This window comes from Odontomachus brunneus, unplaced genomic scaffold, assembly GCF_010583005.1.
Source record: "Odontomachus brunneus isolate Ranch 3 - 2012 unplaced genomic scaffold, Obru_v1 Obru_scaffold_013, whole genome shotgun sequence".
Classification (NCBI taxonomy): Eukaryota; Metazoa; Arthropoda; class Insecta; order Hymenoptera; family Formicidae; genus Odontomachus; species Odontomachus brunneus.
The window spans coordinates 2,541,233-2,559,263 of NW_022639463.1; the positions used below are offsets into that span (position 1 = coordinate 2,541,233).

The 18,031-nt window shown below is 43.0% G+C and overlaps 1 protein-coding gene across 7 annotated transcripts; it reads left to right on the forward strand.

Annotated features, from left to right (window-relative positions):
• The first annotated feature begins 4,053 nt into the window (after positions 1–4,053).
• Positions 4,054–17,463, forward strand: LOC116841010. 7 transcript variants are annotated; one of them, XM_032808470.1, is made up of 4 exons: positions 4,054–4,123; positions 6,796–7,490; positions 7,632–8,034; positions 14,665–17,463. In XM_032808470.1, exons 2-3 carry the CDS (start codon positions 6,853–6,855, stop codon positions 8,026–8,028), a joined length of 1,035 nt encoding a protein of 344 aa, XP_032664361.1. In that variant the 5' UTR covers positions 4,054–4,123; positions 6,796–6,852; the 3' UTR covers positions 8,029–8,034; positions 14,665–17,463. The 7 variants fall into 7 exon arrangements, with proteins under 7 accessions (XP_032664361.1, XP_032664359.1, XP_032664356.1 ...); XM_032808468.1 differs by lacking the exon at positions 4,054–4,123 and adding an exon at positions 4,438–4,904 and having other exon boundaries at positions 5,008–7,490; XM_032808465.1 differs by lacking the exon at positions 4,054–4,123 and adding an exon at positions 5,213–6,210.
• The last annotated feature ends 568 nt before the right edge of the window (positions 17,464–18,031 follow it).

Genomic DNA, 18,031 nt, shown 5'->3' on the forward strand with positions numbered 1-18,031 from the left:
AATTTAACTTAAGAAATGTATCAAATTTGACTAAAATTTAGTTTATTTTTTATTATGTGCACGTTAATGTAACCTTTGTTTTAGTAAAAAATGACAATATTGTTTTAAATGGGTTGGTTAGATGTGGTTGTTTTTTTAAACACATGTTTTGTGTTAAAATAGTAAATTTTGACACACATGATAGTTAAAAATAACTAAATATTATTTAACTCAAGAAATTGGCTTAAATTTGACCCTTCAATATTTAACAGTGTACCCGGTCCTAGGAACCCCAATTGCCCGAGTAACTAAACCTAAACCTAAACTCGTGAGTATTACCTGACTATTCAGATACCTAGGTACCCAGGTAGTACCCAGGACATAGCAATACTCTGTTTATACCGACAGCACTGGGATCGACGTCTCCCAAGTATTGAAAAAGTGATAGAAATGAAATGTAAATACTCGGCGAGTACTGTCCCTCGTGGCATAGTAGAGGAGGGTGCAATGACGTTCCATCACGGTGGCGCAATGAAACGAGCATCGCCATTGTCACAATAATACGCCTATCAATAATCCCGACGGTTAGCCCCTTAACAATAAATACGGGAAATTAGCGAGGGAACGTGTCGGGGTCGGTACCGCGCTCGTTCGACTCGTATGGAACGTACGTGTAGTCGCGGGATCGAGATTCCGAACGCTATAAGCCGCGACGGCGCGTTCTAGAGAGAAGAGAGAACGAGGGTCCGTGGCCGAATTTATAACGAAATATATAGAGCGGCGACCCTCGCGCGCGCGCGCGCGCGCGAGAGAGAGGAGCTTTAATCTCTCTCGCAGCCCCGAGGGGCGCGCGGAGGGGGCACGGAACGGGGCGCGTACGCCTCGGCGGAGTCCCACGAGAAGAGCTCGGGGATTATGCGCGAGAACGGGGAAGAACCGCCGTGGGGCCCCACCGAGTCCCCCATTGTTGGAGATCCTCTCTCCGGCGTATAATACCCCCGGCTACGAGTCTGTAAACTTATCAGTCGGACGGTCGCGAGCGGCATCGATGCGCCGCTCGATAATACCGAAAAACCCCCGTGATATACGGCATGCTGTGTGCCGCGATCGAGAGACCGGAGATCAGGTCCGATCGGTCGGGTCGCCGGCGTCCCGTCTGGATACGTAAATCGGGATCAGATCACTTTGCATGCGCGCACGGTGCAATGAGCTCGCCCGCGAGAATCTTTTGAAAATGTTTGATCCCGCACAACCCGGATCAACATATCCGGGGACTTTATGGGCCTTACGGGACTAGGACCGCGCACTCGCGAGGTTTCGGCTCCACCCTGTTCAGTGTCGCGACTGAAAGACCGGCGATCAACGTATTTTATCCTCGCAATAATAATCGCCAAGTTACGCACGTTTAACGCACCTTAAGACACGATGCTTACGCCTGCGCCTGCCATTCGTGCCGGTGTCCTGATATGCACGCACATAAGCCGCTTTTTCAGGATCCTCATGTGATGCTTTTGCATTTCCGTTGGACATCACGTGGTTGCCGATTGTGTGTCGAGGTCGCACGAAAAATCGAGTTGCGTCGCGTAGTCGACAGTTGTCTTCTTTGTCTTGCTTAGCAGAGGCAAACTTGGGCATCATTTTATCATTGTTGATGAACATCACGTGCGAAAGATTGAACATTCCTTGGCTTTCACCGGTGGAAGTAATAAGGAAACGAGAGGATGAAGTATTGTACAGGAAAGATTTCATAAATCTCTCTTTCTCTCTCTCTCTCTCTCTCTCATTCTTCTCCCTCTCCCTCCTCTCCGTTTTAACCGCTTTTAAGGACTCACACGCGGTGTCACGTGCTAACCATTCGCACACGAATCACGTTAATCCTCAGCGGAAAAAATGCATCTTTCTCACATATGGGAAAAGCGTGGCGCCATATTGTAGGAGGGCTATACGTACATACAGGGTGTCTGACGCAAAGTGTCCCATACATCGTATATGCAGACCAGGTTAAACTGAACATAAAATTTCTCTATCATTTTGCAAACAACCATTCAAAATTTTCCTGCAAAATGTTCAAGAAATTTTGTATTCGGTTTTATATCCGGACCTAATCTATATGTACACGAGATATGAGATACTTGCGTCAAACATCTTGTGTGTATATATATATATAGATTCCTATAAACAGATTTTTCCCATCTGTCATAGATTCCCATAAGCAGATTTTTCCCATCTGTTATAGAACAGAAAGTTCATCATTCGGTAAAGTTCCTCCGGTAGCAAGTTTCTAAACTGGCAATTGCTCGAGATTATTCACAGCGAAACATCAGCCAGGATTTATCTGACACGTGATATTTCGCGCTGGACGTTTATCGCGTTTTAATAAATAATTATTCGAGCTACGAGAATCTAAAATTGAAATTCCGCACGAGGGTAGGACCCCATTTCAAATAACGTGTGTATTATAAATTCGGCCAGGCCTCCGGCTCGATCTTACGGTCGGTTCAGGCTCTCAGGTTTAGCGGCACAAATGAAGACCAGATCTAGGTCGAATCCTACCGAACCCTCCACAATCCCTTCGGCATAATCAGTGCAGCCCCCGGCATAAAAAGCTTTCTGTATCGCGGTTGCTTCTTAAATTATAATTTACGGATGAGCATGAGCACCACACTTATACGCTCCGATTCAATACTCAATCCAGTTGCGTCGAGCTCGGATACGACCTTCGATTATTCGTGATTTCGCTGTCAGTTTTGCAATATTGAAAAGTTGCTCTTAAATAAACTTTTAAGCTAGACATCCAATAAAGTATTATTATTATTGTTTGTTATTATTATTACTTGTCCAAAATAGTGACGCATTTATAAAATTATTTATGATATTATAAAATATAAATTAAAAAATTTGTACGAATAATGTATTATATCGTGCATATAATTCCTTAATTCGTCAATAGAATGCAATACGTGCATTCAAGCTCAGGGTTAAGTATATTTTGAGTATTTATTATAAAACTGAACTGACCAAGCAAGTAATTTTAGTATAATAGCAGCAAAACTAAAAAATTTCTATAACATAGATATTGAGAATAGGACGTTCATGTGATATTTTTTACTTAAAATGGCCGTCCGAACAATCTATCTAAGTTGATTATTGTTCTAAACTATCCTACATATAAGGACACAAAAGTTAAATGACGAAATATCTGCTAGTGGACGATTTTAGAACCGGTTTTTTTTTATATTTTCCCGAACAAAATCATATTTCGCTTATGTGTCATTCTCACGAGTGCACCGCCCTGAAACACGAAACTTCCGCGACATGGTGAGTGTGGTTCTTCCTGTCTTTTGCCGCGGTAGGAAACGCGCCACAAGCGGAATTGAATTATTTCGTCCAACTTTTTTCTTTCTCCCTTTCTTCTGGTATGGATATATTGAACAATTTCGAACGCACGCGATCGCTCGCGATCATTTACGATCACGTATTCATCCACAAGCAGAAGCATGCACGGGATCACGTCGCGTACACACAATGTCCGGAGAACCACATCAAAATCTGATTCTAATATTATCGCACTATTGTGCCGCAAAATCAAATATTTTCAGCGGTTTTATTGCGGCGCATAGTATACGCATGTGCTTTCTCATGGTGTATTCTGTTCTGGCGTTCAACGGTGAAGATTAAAGCGCCCCGTTCGGCCGGGGCGAAAATGCAAATCACGAAACGCATTTATTTGGCACGAGTATCTAGCACAGGGATCTACGTAATCTCTCCGATCGCCGTGTCATGCCTGAAAATCGCGATATCTCTGCGGGAGTAACTTTCGTTAAACGGAGAGTCCTGGCGAGGTCGCGCGCGCGCGCCTCTCCATGTCTTCAGACACGAAATAGTAAATAAACACACGGATTCAACGGATACGAACGGCGCTAAGCTGATCAACAATATAAACACGTCTATACTCAACGATATCGCTCTGCTGTCGGCGCGAGTATCGACAGTAAGGCAATAACGAACAAAGTACATAATAACGCGGCCCTCTTTAATCGCGTATCGACCGCCGTTCAATTACGCATTAGATTACCAGGATCACTTTGTCTTTCGTATAGTCTCCCGCGTACCACCGGTACGAGAAGTGGTAGCTGCGGGCAAGGTACGCACGCACGCACGCTACATACACGCTACATACACACACATACGTTAGCGATGTGCGTCACGCACTTATTGCTGGGCCATAGGACCCACACACATAGTCGCGCAACCGGCACACGCTCTCTCTCCACCGGCATATGGCGCGCACGGTCCCCCTTTTCAATTCCGGGGGAGAAGAAACGAGGGGCTGCGGCGCGTGCTGAAAATCCCCACCAACTCTGTCTCTCGTTCTCTCTGTCTCCTTCTCCCTCTATCTCTGTCTCTGTCTCTCTTCTTCTCTTCCCGTCTCTTTCGACCGTGCTGTCCGTGCCGCCGGTTTCGCTCCCTCTCGCGCAGGGCGCCCTTCTCCCTTCTCGCTCCAACCCCACGACCCAACTCGGCGCGGTGCGGCAAAATACTGGAACCTAATCCATCTATCGGATGTCCGCGCTCATTCCCGTCGCGGACGCCATGTAGTGCGTAGCACGGAGGCACACGATCGGCGTACAGTGGTGCTGGTGATACGCGATTGTGAGGATCTCTCTTCCGGCGGCGGTAGACGTGAGTTTCCAGCTAGTCCCAAGGGCCCTTTGTATGGGGGACCTGGAGTGAGTTCCAGTTTCGGAGCGGATCGCACGTGGTTCGCGCGGGTCGTCGTTAGTTGCGAGTGAAGAGTGAAGATACTGGGTCGAATGAATGCTTCAGTGTGCGCGAAGTTTTGAATTGAATCTTCTCCTCCGTGTACATCGGAAACTTGCAGGAACATCCTCGTGTAGGCGAATAACAAATGCCAATTGTGTCTGGTGTGTGTATGTGTGTCTGTGTATATGTGTATCTGTGTGATAGAAACAAGTAGATGGGATATTTACATGATCGTTAATACATATTTATGTTGATACCAACCAGATCAAGCGATAGCAGATCAAAATCGCTCCAACTACGGCAGCTTCGTTGACACGAAATCGAAATATAAAACAACTCAGATTGACGACACACTGATATTAAAGTCGCATGAAAAAGGTGCAAGAGCAAATGACAGCCACTCGTCGGCCTGTCACTCTTCCGAGCACGGGACCGATATTAATCATCGGTTAACGATCGAATGTCGGAGTGGTGTCTTCGGAGCTGCTCGGAATGGATGACACAGTGATTAGTTAGTGAACCCGTGCTCGCGGTCGGAACTTTAATCCGATTGGCAGTTCGATACTTATGTTCACCACGTGTGCAACATATAGTGCGCAGGTCGACGTTCTAATCAGACAGACGAAAGTGCGCCAATTGATGATCGCATGAGGAAGTATCGACGGGAGAGACACAGACACATCAACGGACAATTTGACACACGAATCATTGAAACCCAAGTGCCTTTGGTCTAATCAGATTTCTCCCTTCGGAACAGAAATGTTCCGTAAATGAAGACCTTCGAAGGAATCGAATGTGTCGTGTGCAAACGGAAATTTCATCTTTATGGCAAGCATTGTACCACAGCATTTTCATAAGGAGTCACCTTGATATTCGGCAAGTATCTAATCAGAGAAGCGCACATTGGTTTGAAGACACAATCCCTCAGAGCTTGGTAGAATCCCGGCCGTAACGTACAAGTAGATTATCGTGAAGTTCGATACGAGCTGAACTATCTGGAGATCGTTTGTGTCTCGACTCGTAATTGGCAATCAGTATCGAGAACATGCACGATATGTGCGCGGAATCGATTTGGGTCGGATTTAGTGCGCGGCGTTAGACAGTGATAGACGCGTACTACCATGAGAAACACGAATTGACACGCGGGAACGTTTGGCGCGTTTGTTTTGGGAGATCTGGACAATAGTTTCCGAGGAGTCGACGACCGTCGCGGAGAAGAATAGACGGTGACCTCATGCTTTACTTAAGCCGCGGCGACCGGCAATTGGATCTCGGTTCGGGTCATCAGCTTCGTGGGTTAGTAAAAGAAGAGACTACAGACCTCTCTCTATTGATGGCACTCGCACAGAGACCTACATCCAAATGTTTCCAAACTACGATCATAGAGAATAGAAGAATCCGAAACGCAACCCGATGAAGGAAGATACTCTTTAGACGTACGACATATTTTGTGCGTCATTAACCGCGGTATCATTAATCACACTTTAAAAGAATCGCTCGTTGAGCCCTAGCATGCAAAACTTTTTCATCAGCGACAGCTTCGACCCAGATTCAAATTGATACCCAATCGAAACGCCGCCCGATAGTCTGCGTTGATAATCGCCTTTGTCTCCAACCACAACCAGCACGTTTTATTTATAAGTCCACCAATTAGAGTCGTCCTCGACGAGCATTAATGTCGCTTATCGACCGGTCGGCTCCTCTGTCCTAGCGCAATTCATTTAATCAACGCTATTGTGGAAATTGCTGGGCACGACAATACGCCAAATTTACACGTCGCTTTGCGGAATCCTCAATACGCCGGAGAGATGTCTCGATATTTTTAACACGCAGTCATTCTCGTCTCGCTCGTGACACTTGTAGAAGCCCATTACATTCGTCTCTTCATTGAGCTCGATCCCAAAGACCTCCAACAATACTCGGTTAATCGCTTAACAGTCGTTCGCAGAATTGAGCTTTACGAGAGCAAAAACAGAACCCTTTTCCTCCAATTCGAGATCAGAACGCGAATTTCGATGGTGAATTACACGTCCTGTTCACACTGATCCGTAGGTCGAGTTGAACGAGCGACGTCGCCCAGGGAACATTCGTTGAAACGTGAAGATCGCGATGGCGACCATGGGAGTTACGGTGTTCTGCAATAGGGTGCAGATCAACGGCAACGATCAAGAACAGCTGATGTTGCTGCGAACTCTGCAAGACAACGAAAGCAACATCATTGGCAACCAGCCGCTCATCGTGTCAAAAAGCAACGCCGCCAGTAACACAAGTTCCACGGCGGTGTTACCCCCCTACGATCCCTCCAGGCTGAAGAAGCACGGCAAAAATGGGCAACCGCCGCCTGTCGCCGTTGCCCGACGAAACGCTCGGGAGCGGAATCGCGTGAAGCAAGTGAACAATGGATTCGCTACATTGAGACAACACATTCCGAGCCACATCGCCGCGGGTTATGGGGACAGGGGTAAGAAATTGTCCAAGGTGGAAACTCTGAGGATGGCAGTGGAGTACATCCGAGGTCTTCAGAGGCTCTTGGCCGAGGCTGATGGCATCGAGTACGATTCCAGTACCGGTGCTGGCGCACAATGCGTCCCTTCTCCGACCAGCAGTGTCGTCTCTTCGACTCACAACGGTTCCGGTGAGAGACTCGCTCTCGAGGACGACGCACTAGTCGCGGAAGACGACGAGGGGGAGCAACTGGACGAAGAGGAGGATGGGAATAATGTGAAGTCGAGGATCACATTGTCCAGGTAAATTCTGGACGTCGAACTGAATGACTGAAAAGAAATCAAGTACACAAGCGAAAACACGCGTTTTGGCCTTTCGCTTTTACGACAGAGCGCAACTTTTCTTTTCAGTCACACTGACCTCGTTCTCTTGTCTCTTCGTAGATTATCCCCCAATCGGACGGCCGATCCATCGCCGCGCGAATATTACGCGTCTTCGGGCGGCGACGAGGAGAACCTGGAGCCGCGCACTATAACGAGCGGGCAGAATTTCTCCAGAAATCTCTCCCCGAATTCAGTGGCCTCGCCGCCGTCCGAGTATTACGCCCAGAACGAGGAGAATCTGGAGCCGCAGATCCTGTCGCCGTACAGCGGCGCCGGTGACAGCGAAGAGGGCGCGACGACCATCTACGCGACCAGTCCGGATACCTTCTCGGGAGCCCTCTACTACAAGCAGGAGATCACCGAGACGGGGGAATTCATGGACGTCGTCAGCTGGTGGGAACAGGAACAGGGCAGGCTCGTTCATCAACAGCACACGCAACGGCTGACGCACGTGTAACCATAGGTGAGTCCCCGACAAGTTTAACGGCAGTCTGTTCAAATTGGGAGGCTACGTCAGCTCGGTCGATGAGCGCAAATTATGGGAAAGACCGTTCGCAGTTCAATAGGAAAGAGACGATCCAAATGGAAAATCGTACCTCAAACGATACAATATATTTTCGAAGGAACATTTCTGCTGTTTTTCTCTACGAACAATAAAAATATATCTTACGATAAAATTGATTCTTTGAAAAATTATATACGGAGTGGCGTTCTCCTTCCTGTAAAACAGACAATGTTTGAGAGTACAAAATTTCACGTATAAAGCGATAGAAAAACATTGATGTAAAAAATAAAAAATATAGATGTCTTAAAATGGCTTAAATAGTATGATGTGATTTTTCGAATAAAATAAAAACATTACATAAACAAAATATCGGGCACAAGTTTTTGTAATAGTTAACAAATATCTCATTTTCTGCTGCCAAGATTAATCTCCAGAATCTAGTTTGATCATTTAAATATAACAGTTCAAGCAATTAAATCTTTGATTCTGAGAATTATATATATTTATTTTATATAACTAAGTTATTTTCTAATTATAACTTTATTTTCTAATTATAACTTTATGTTCGGCCCAATGATTTGATTGTATAATTTAGCAACAACTATCAAATTTGGTATTTGTTACAATAACCTTCTTTCAGTGTAGCGTGATCGTGTCAGTGCTTGTCTAGCATGATGTTTCGACGATCGCCGTAATACAATGTAGTACAATGTTTGAGAGAAGTAACAGAAAAGAAATTATATAGTAACTGTTCGATAGAGTAAAAATTACGTGTTTGATCTTAAACGACGGTCGATTGCGATAAGTGAAAGAAGTCATTTCGATATGCATGGTGAGGGTGGAAGTGTCTTTTCGGACGGGTGTTACTATGAGTTGCATCGCCGATGCGTTCAGGATGCACACGTGATACCCGCGTCGCGGAAGCGCCGCCAAGTGGAAACTCGTGTTCGACGCTTCGCCTCGAACACGTGCTACGTCGGCGTTAAGCTCGAAAATAAACTTCACGCACTGAAGCCACTTTGCGAAGTGCGTGCCGACGTGCCGACACTTGAACGTCGCGAACGTCCCCTCCTCTGTGCTTTTTGTCGTATCGAGTGAACACTCTCAAACCCGCAGGAGCTTTATCAGTCTCTCTGATAAACCGAGTTAACCGAGTCTCTCTGATAAAGGATATCATATTTTTATCGTAATTTATCGCAAAAATATCACTTTCTTCATTTTAACAATCATTTGTCGCATACAATGATATCTTCGCTCGTTGTCTGTACGATAAATGACTAGAAACGCTTCTATCGTATTTTTGGAATTTTCGTAATTAATGAAAACATTTCTGAATACACAGTACCCTAAATGCTACTCGAATATTCCAATCTTTTGGCTATTGAATACTGAGATATCCAGGTAACCGAATAGTACTGCTGGTACTCGTTTACCTGGGTATACGGATAGTAGCTGTGAAACTGGATACCCGGTCTTATGGGTGAAATTCGGTAGCCTACCATCACAGTACAGTTCATAGTAAAGATGGTACACGGGTAGTATCCGGATTACCAAATAGTGCCTGTGATTTTAAGTAGTCAAATATTCGAGTAGTACCCATGAGGTTCAACACCCGGCTACCTAGATACTCGATCAGTACGTGTGAGGTTGGGTAACCGAGTAGTATCCAGATATTCGGATAGCATCCGTGAAGTTGGATACTCAGCTATCCACGTGCTCAGGTAGTACTTGTGAAGTTAAGTATCCAAAATACCTGCGACTTTGAGTACTCGGGTACTCAGATAGCACCCGTGAGATTGGCTCCCTGGGTTACTTTTTCCGATAATATCTATAAAATCAGATATCCGGTTTTCTGGACACTATTTGCGAAATTGAGTACAAAATAGTACCCATGAGATTGGATAACCAGGTTATATTGATATTGGATATACTATATAATTCATAATATATCGATTATAATTTTAATTTGAATCCTGATACGGATTCTTCGTCCGTAAAAAGTCCAGCTTCAGAGGCATTACTTGTGCGATCCGCGCATATGCAACTCCAATTTCTTTCCCCTATTATACATATGTTCTAAGTCTCATGCATCGAAGGTCACAATATTCTTAATGGCCTGCAGTATGCAATTTGGGAGACACATGGCCGGTGGTGAGTCGTGCCGTAGTCATCTTAAAAGCGCGCGGCCACGAACGGAAGTGGCGGAACGTCTAGCCATATGTTAGATATCCTCTTCGAAATATCTCGCAACCAGACCTTCCTCAATCTTCTCGGTTTCCAATTGCCGATCATCGATTCCCATGGGTATCCGACACATGTTCGTCTCACGATCCGACTCTATTCATTTTTCCCAAGTCCACTTAGGATATTCTCGAACACGAGATGTGAAATATCTATGCGCAAGCGTAAAGAGAGACAGCTTGTCACTGTGCCACTGTTCTGGTTATTCTACACAATATCTGTAGAGGAAAAAGAGGGCTATGATGGTTGAAGATTAACATAAAGAAAAAGAAGCCGATCTCAGCCGAACTCATTAACTTTTGTATGTATGATAGCTTCTCTTTAACAGACTATATTTACTTTTTCCTTTAGCCCTTGTCCACAACCTTGCTTTAAGACGTACGCCGTAAAAAATTGACCAATCATAGTCGAGTTTTAAAAGAATAATCTAAAAAGAAAAAGAAATAACTGTAGTTGGTCAGTTTCTTACGGCTTACGTCTTAAAGCAAGATTGTGGACAAGGGCTTATCATTTAAATTTCTCTTTTAATTCGTATTTCCATTTGTTTCCACACGTGTGGATAACCGATCTCAAACCAGACATGTCTCTCAATATCGGGATGCGATGGCTGCACGGCAATAATTGACGCATTCGATTCTGGGATACGCGAATGCGACGGGGAAAAGAATCAGTTGGCGGACGGTACCAGTCGCCGTGCCGCAAATAGAAGTCGCGGTTTCCTTAGAAACGCGCGTAGCGCGCACGTGCCGTATATGCGTACCGACGTATATAACACTGAATGCATGCACGTTGATCGACTGGAGAGAACGACAGAAGCTCGACATTGCTCAGCTCGCCATATGTCGATTTAAAGAAGGCCCAGTTGCAACGCGTTCCACGCGGGATTTTTCTCTCTCGTCGTCGAAAGGGGATGAGGAAGCAAAAATTTTACTCCCACTGAAGAACAAAAACGATAATATTACGCGAAAACTATCGATAAACTTTTAAATTTGTTTTGTCATTGTTATTAATATCTACTTGTTACTATTGAGAAGGTTCCAATTCTAGGAGCAAAACATACGTTTAAAATCTCATGTAAAAGACGTTTTGTGTTTAGGTTAAATTAATTGAATTCCTGCTTTCAGACTCGGGCATATATTTTTTTTTTGTTCGTCATTGAAAGTTGTGGAGCCTTCTCCAATAGTGTTATATCAGTAAAGTATCAGTAGGTGTTTTCCAATTGCAATATTCCTAGACACTTTCTGCGACACAAGTTGCGTTCCAATTGTCGTAATCGTCGACACAACACTACACATCCGTACTCAACTCGAAGACTACTAGTCGGCTGTGTAAACTAGTGTTTTCTAGTGACAATTAAAGTTAATAAGCGTAGCGGCTTGAAAAGAGACTGGCATTTGCGACGGGAAGTGGATAATATCTTTTTCATTATTTAGATTTTATTATTTATTATTAAAAAATACCAAAATATAAGCATAGTTGAAAAATAATCCTAACCCTACCCGACATACGTACACATTAGTACACATTTTGTTCCAATTGAATCGTGCACAACGTTACACTTTGTGCATTTCTGTGTACATATGTGTCAAGGTGTGTTAAGCAATTGGAAAGCACCCAGTATCTATCCGTTCCAGCGATCCCAATTTGATCGATCGCAAATTGCGCTCAAGCTCTTGACATCTCTCTTATTCTCCCTGTTTCTCTTTTTTTCCTCACCGCGCTCCTGCCACTTTTCAGCGCGGCGCACACGTTATTGAAGGAGCTTATCAGCGCGACAAGAACGGCAGGGAGCACGAAGGAGCCTCGCGCTCGAGGGTCCGGAGCGCGCGAGCGGCCGGCAAGTAATTCTCGACAATTATAAAGTGAGGTCATCTACGAAGTTTACGAGATGCGTCGTCACGGCAAATTAATTTAATAAATTCCTCACTCGGCTCCCGGTCACGTATATCGGTGCGTGCGACCGCTGTGCCGGTTTTCTTCCTCGCCTGCGAGCCCGTCTCCGCGCGAGCGACAGCGCCACGAGGGGCATAGAGGCCCGCGGAGGCCTTAACCCCGCGTTAATTCGCGAGCCGAGCTCAGCCATCTCCGTCCCTCACACTCTACTCGCGAACCGCAGGCAGTCCAATTAAGTTACCCTTTTTTCCGAATAACGTATTATACCGATAACGGAAACGCGTTACGGGAATTAAGCGCGGAATGATGCACGGCGATCGAGATAATTAATCGAGGTGGCGTAACGCCGCGTTCTTACGAGAAAGTTTCACGGTGAGGTGTGCACGCTGTGTGTGTATGTGTGTGTGTGTGTGTGTGTGTGTGTGTGTGTGTGTGTGTGTGTGTGTGTGTGTGTATATGCCTGTGCGCGAGCAAGGGTGGTCGAAGTGGCGCGGGTTAAAAGTTGCGGCGAATAATGACCACGTCTCGTTTTAATAATTGAAACGTATTATGGAGATTAAATATGGCGTGAGAGATACGGTCGCGCACCGGCGACGTAATCGTGAGAATTTTTCTCGGGGCCCTTCGTGCGCGCGTCGGCAGGAGTCCATAAATCCGCTTTACGTAAAGAGGAAATAACGAGGTGAAAAGAAATAGCTTCATCCGTTATCCGAACTCAGGCGAAGCGGGCCCCTCGAAAATCCTGGCTCCTCTCGCACGACGGAATAATGTTTTTCGCGACGAGATAGGACGCATATCTTTCCTTGGCGCAACAATTTGCCTTAATGACGCAACGGCTTCTGTAGCCGGCGGAAACGATTATTCTCGCCGACGATCATTCCCGTTGGCGTTCGTAGAAAGAATGCCGACGCCCGTCCGATCTTCTTCGCGTGGAAAATTGTTTCCTGAAAATAAAACGCACGATTAACAAGCGACCGTGCCAAATAAGCGCAAACTACTACTGTCACCGCTGTGTTCGTGAAATGAGCACGCGACGATGTCCACAGCGACCGTCGCAGTCGTCGCCTTCGCCTTCTTGCGCCGCGGACGTTCAGTACGTGGAACAAAGAAGAATCCAACGAGCAATTATGCTGGTGGAACCCGCATGTTAGTTATCTTATCAATAAACATTACCAGCATGGCAATGCGTCGGCTTCGTAGCGACGACGCGACGACCGTTTCGAGCCGATTTCGGTGCCGCTGAATTCACGATTTTTCAAATCCGTCTGTCTAACGGTGGAAATACGGATTTTATTTTATTTCATTTCATTTTGGTTCAATTATTCGTAATTTTTTAACGGTTGTGCAGCTATTTTGGCGAAATAGTGTTTATGTACGATATCACGAAACTTTTGCACGTTCTTACATATTCTCTTAAAACATACCGTGAAGAGAATTCAGTTTCTCTGAAGCATGCGTGTACTCTTCGCATCCTACTTCGCATTTATCAAAATGCGATAAGGTGTGTCAGATAAGCAGAGGCAACGAGTTTGAGAATCTCCAGACACGAGACAACGAATAAAACGTCGAAGACACTTGGTTTGTCGGCTTCCAGAACCTTAAAAGTGCGAGGGTAGTACTCTTTCTTCTTTTTTATCTCTTGTCATTTTCATTTACCACACACACTCTCTTCTCTCAAATTATCTTCCGTCGACGCGTTCGCCGCTACAGAAGGAGATCCAGTTTTCTTCACTGTGAGGCCACTGATCTTGTAATTTATTTTGTAATATGCAAAAAGATAACGAATTTTACCGTGTTTGGTTATTAAATATGTATTTTTATTGGACATTACTTCGTATTCGTTGAACCTCGCGATTCAACGTAGCGTATAAAGTGAAAAAGTGAGATTCCTTTTGCGCCAAGACCACCCCGTTCCTCTTCCCTCCCGACGTTTCCTGCCACGAAAAGACGAGGATTTGCCATGCTGTATTCGTACTCGCGTTTTTCTTCCTTTTTTTCCCACGACATATCCGAAATCTACGGGACATCCGTGCGATTCGACCGTCCGTTTTTCTGAATTTAATTCTTCCCCAATTCAGGTAAACGAACGATCCACGCGATCCAGCGAACAGCACACAATGGCGCGAGACATGACAAAGGATCGCTGAAGAGAGGACACGCGGGATTCTTCTTCCTCCCCTTATTCCCTACGATGGATCATGAAATTGTGGTGGAAACTGTTTTCTTTCCGATATAAATCTTGGACGAGGGTGCACGGCTGTGTCTCGCGCCATAACGGTTGTCGCAGGGGTGAAAGTTTCGCGGAAAGTGATCCGTGATATCTTACAAAATGGTCGTTACAATAGACAGAGTGGGAGTTTAATTTTAGCCTATATGAGTTTTCTACTTTTTCAGCAATTTAATGTCGTATGTTAAAAAGGTCATTAATATCTCTTTGTTATTTCCTTTTTTCAGATTCCAACTAGGGAAGTCCAATATTTCGCAACAATTCGAGGTCCAACATGTGTCGTCACAATATGCCTCGGTGAAATTTCGCATGATCTCATCTTCAACCCAGAATGAAGATTCACTCATGACAAAAACGCAACATCCGAACTTCAACGCACCGCGTGTATATTTGCGATCGATGGTAAAAGTTGGAAAATCGTACTTACTGTGACGAGAGCATTTGGACGCCGGGCAATTTATTCGCTGTCTCGTCCTTCGGATCATCGTAGAAAGGTACAATTCTCATGGATGTTGAACGTTTATTTAATGCAAATAATATATATTTATTTAAGAAATTAGATATCACACACGCACACACACACACACACACACACACACACACACACACACACACACACATATCACCAAACATGTTAGGTCGGATTAATAAACAAGATTCGGGTACCAACGCGTATGATACCTTTGATTATATTAATCAATCATCTTTCCAAGGGCACAATAGAGAAAGAAGATACGTTAATTCCCTTTAGCAATGACATTTCGCGCTTCCAGAAAGAAATACTTGTTCGGCCATTTACATGCGTCATACGTATACGTACATACATACATACGTATAACATGAGTACAGTTAATTTAATTGTATCATAAATTTGATTATTATCGAAGTCACTTTTTAGTAACATAAAAGAATTGTTTGTCGCGTAACTATAGAATTATGTTAGATATATATAACACGCGTGACATACTATCAAATAAGAGCGATAATTCTTGTTGTACGAATATCAATGTGATCGTTGATACGATATTTTTATTAAATTTTTACATTATTCGCGTATTTAAGGTTTGAAAAATAAATCGCGACTCTTATTTATATAAAATGTTAGCGAAATATTTATTACGTCTTGCATTTATTATATTGCGCCATTTTTAATACACACATATATAAATATATATAAAGATATATTTACATACTTAAGTTATGTATTTTATATACAGAGTGCCCCACTTAACTTGACCATCTTAAATATTTCGCTTATGATAAGAGGTTTTATGATAAGAGGATGCTAAAGGAGGACATTATTCAGTTCGAAGAAACAAATACAAACAAGAAATTTAGAAAACAAGAAATTTTTCTCAAGATCATATTTTTTAGGATTTCAAGGTGATTATCATTTTTTATATGAGACTACATATTTTTATCATCGCGATATGATAGAAGAAAAAAATAGAAGAACAAGAAAAATTTTTTGTTTTTTACAGTATTTGTCAAACTGAATAATGTCCCCCTATCATAAAACATAAGCAAGATATTTAAAATGGTCAAGCTAGATGGGACACTCTGTATATATATATATATATATATATATATATATATATATATATATATATATATATATATAAAATACATACGCCGACGCGAAAGATATACAGTGTGTATCAAAAAATAAAGTCAATCAGCGAGAAGATGATAAATACCTGATATAATATACATAATGCACATATAAACTTTTCTTCGCGAAAAAAACTGCAAAGGAAGAGTTTACATTATTAACTTCATGTAGCTGTCTTCTATCATCTCCTCGCTTAATCTAACTTTTTGATACTATCCATGTAAGAAAACGACTTGAGACGCTGCGAGACACAATCAAAAACATTTGTAAATACAAGTGCCTTAATTAATCGTAAGTGGTGAGCCGCATTAATACACTTAAGGCTATATTTTGTACTTGAAACTTCTTTTTTCTCACGAAATATTTATATAACAACGCGCCAAGCATACGTAAATTACTATTACATTTGTATGTAGAAACGCGCGCTGTTCGTTGTCGCGACAGTCTATTCGATTGAAGAAGTAATCACTCGAATGTATGCACACCAACTCAAGAGGCAGAGCAGCCTTGACACGCGGTACAATTAGGTTACTGGCGTTTGACAATCGTACACGCTTATTTCTTGCCACTAACGTGGCGTAAAGCTATCTTCAACAACGCTATCTTAACACATCGTTTTCTTTAAATATAATCCGTTAAATAATGAATCAATATGTAGAATTAGAAAATCCAAGCAACCTAATTATATTGCGTGTTAAAGCTATTTCATCGATTTCACGCGATCGCAGCAATCAAATAACAATCAACTGCTTTTTTTAACAACTCTTCTTGAAGTATATTAAATTGCGTGTTATACACGTGTCACAATGTAAACATTTTTACGTGCCTTACTATCAAGATGAACCCCGATCGAGTTTATGATTTATTCATTGGTATGCGACAAGAGATGTAATTACCGTCTGCTGATGCCGTACACATCTTTATATATTATGATATGCGGAAACGTATGAGATTGTTACGAATGTACCTTTGACATTTGCGCGCGACTGTATTTATAATTCGCGACATAATGCATGCAATACAGTCTTATTGCATATATTATCGAGAGCGATGTCGATTATACTGAATATCGTCTTTCATCATTATAATTTTGCATAACATGCAGAGAGCGCGTTACGACACTCGACCGATTGTTCTCTCTCCCCTTTTCTCTCTGGTCTCGAGTGTAACTTGCATATGTTCGAAATATAATTATTGGAACATCGGAGAGATGTGTCGCTTTAGAGTGTTAGGTCTCACTGTATATAGATACGTAAACGTAGACGATATTCCACTTGCCACTGGCGTGTTAATGTTGGCGCTTCTGTAAATACCAGTGCCTTGACTAAGCTTAACATAAGTCTTTTGCGAAGAACTTGTACTTGATATTTTTTATGGAATATTTTTTAAATACACTTTACTATTTATATACATATCTCCATTTGTGTGTTTAATTTCGACAAATAATCCACAAGGCCAGCACCAGGTAAAATGACTCGCAAATGAATCGCCATTCGATCAGACGGATCCAAAGCGGATTCGATCAGACGCCGAAAGTGCTTGAGCGATTCGTACGATCGCGTAGTCAGCAATTTTACAGTCAGCATTGTTCCATTATGAATCGAATTTCAAAAAAAAAGTTTCTCAGTTTGTCGTATTTATATATATGTTTGTTTGTATGTATCTATGTATTGTTCCCTCATAACTCAAGAACTGTTAAAAATACTGAGACGCAATTTTTTGTTTGTTCAGTATGTTATTTATATATTTATATATTATATATTCTTATACTAGTGTCATTACTTGAATTTGTCCGGGTCAATTTGGATGTAACAATTAGAAATCAATTGAGGTGATATTTACCATGGATACATTTTGCTTAGAGCAAATATCATCACTGTAACTCAGTAATTACTCTATCGTTACAACAACCACATAATTAGTTTGTTTCACATTTTACTAGCGAGTCTGGTTGGTACAACCAAACTTATGTGTGGCCTAAC

Excerpts from the sequence above, each read along its gene's own strand:
- LOC116841010 (XM_032808470.1), top strand. The coding sequence starts at position 6,853 with ATGGCGACCATGGGAGTTACGGTGTTCTGCAATAGGGTGCAGATCAAC. Across the intron at positions 7,491-7,631 it reads TCGAGGATCACATTGTCCAG|ATTATCCCCCAATCGGACGG; the intron begins GTAAATTCTGGA and ends GTCTCTTCGTAG.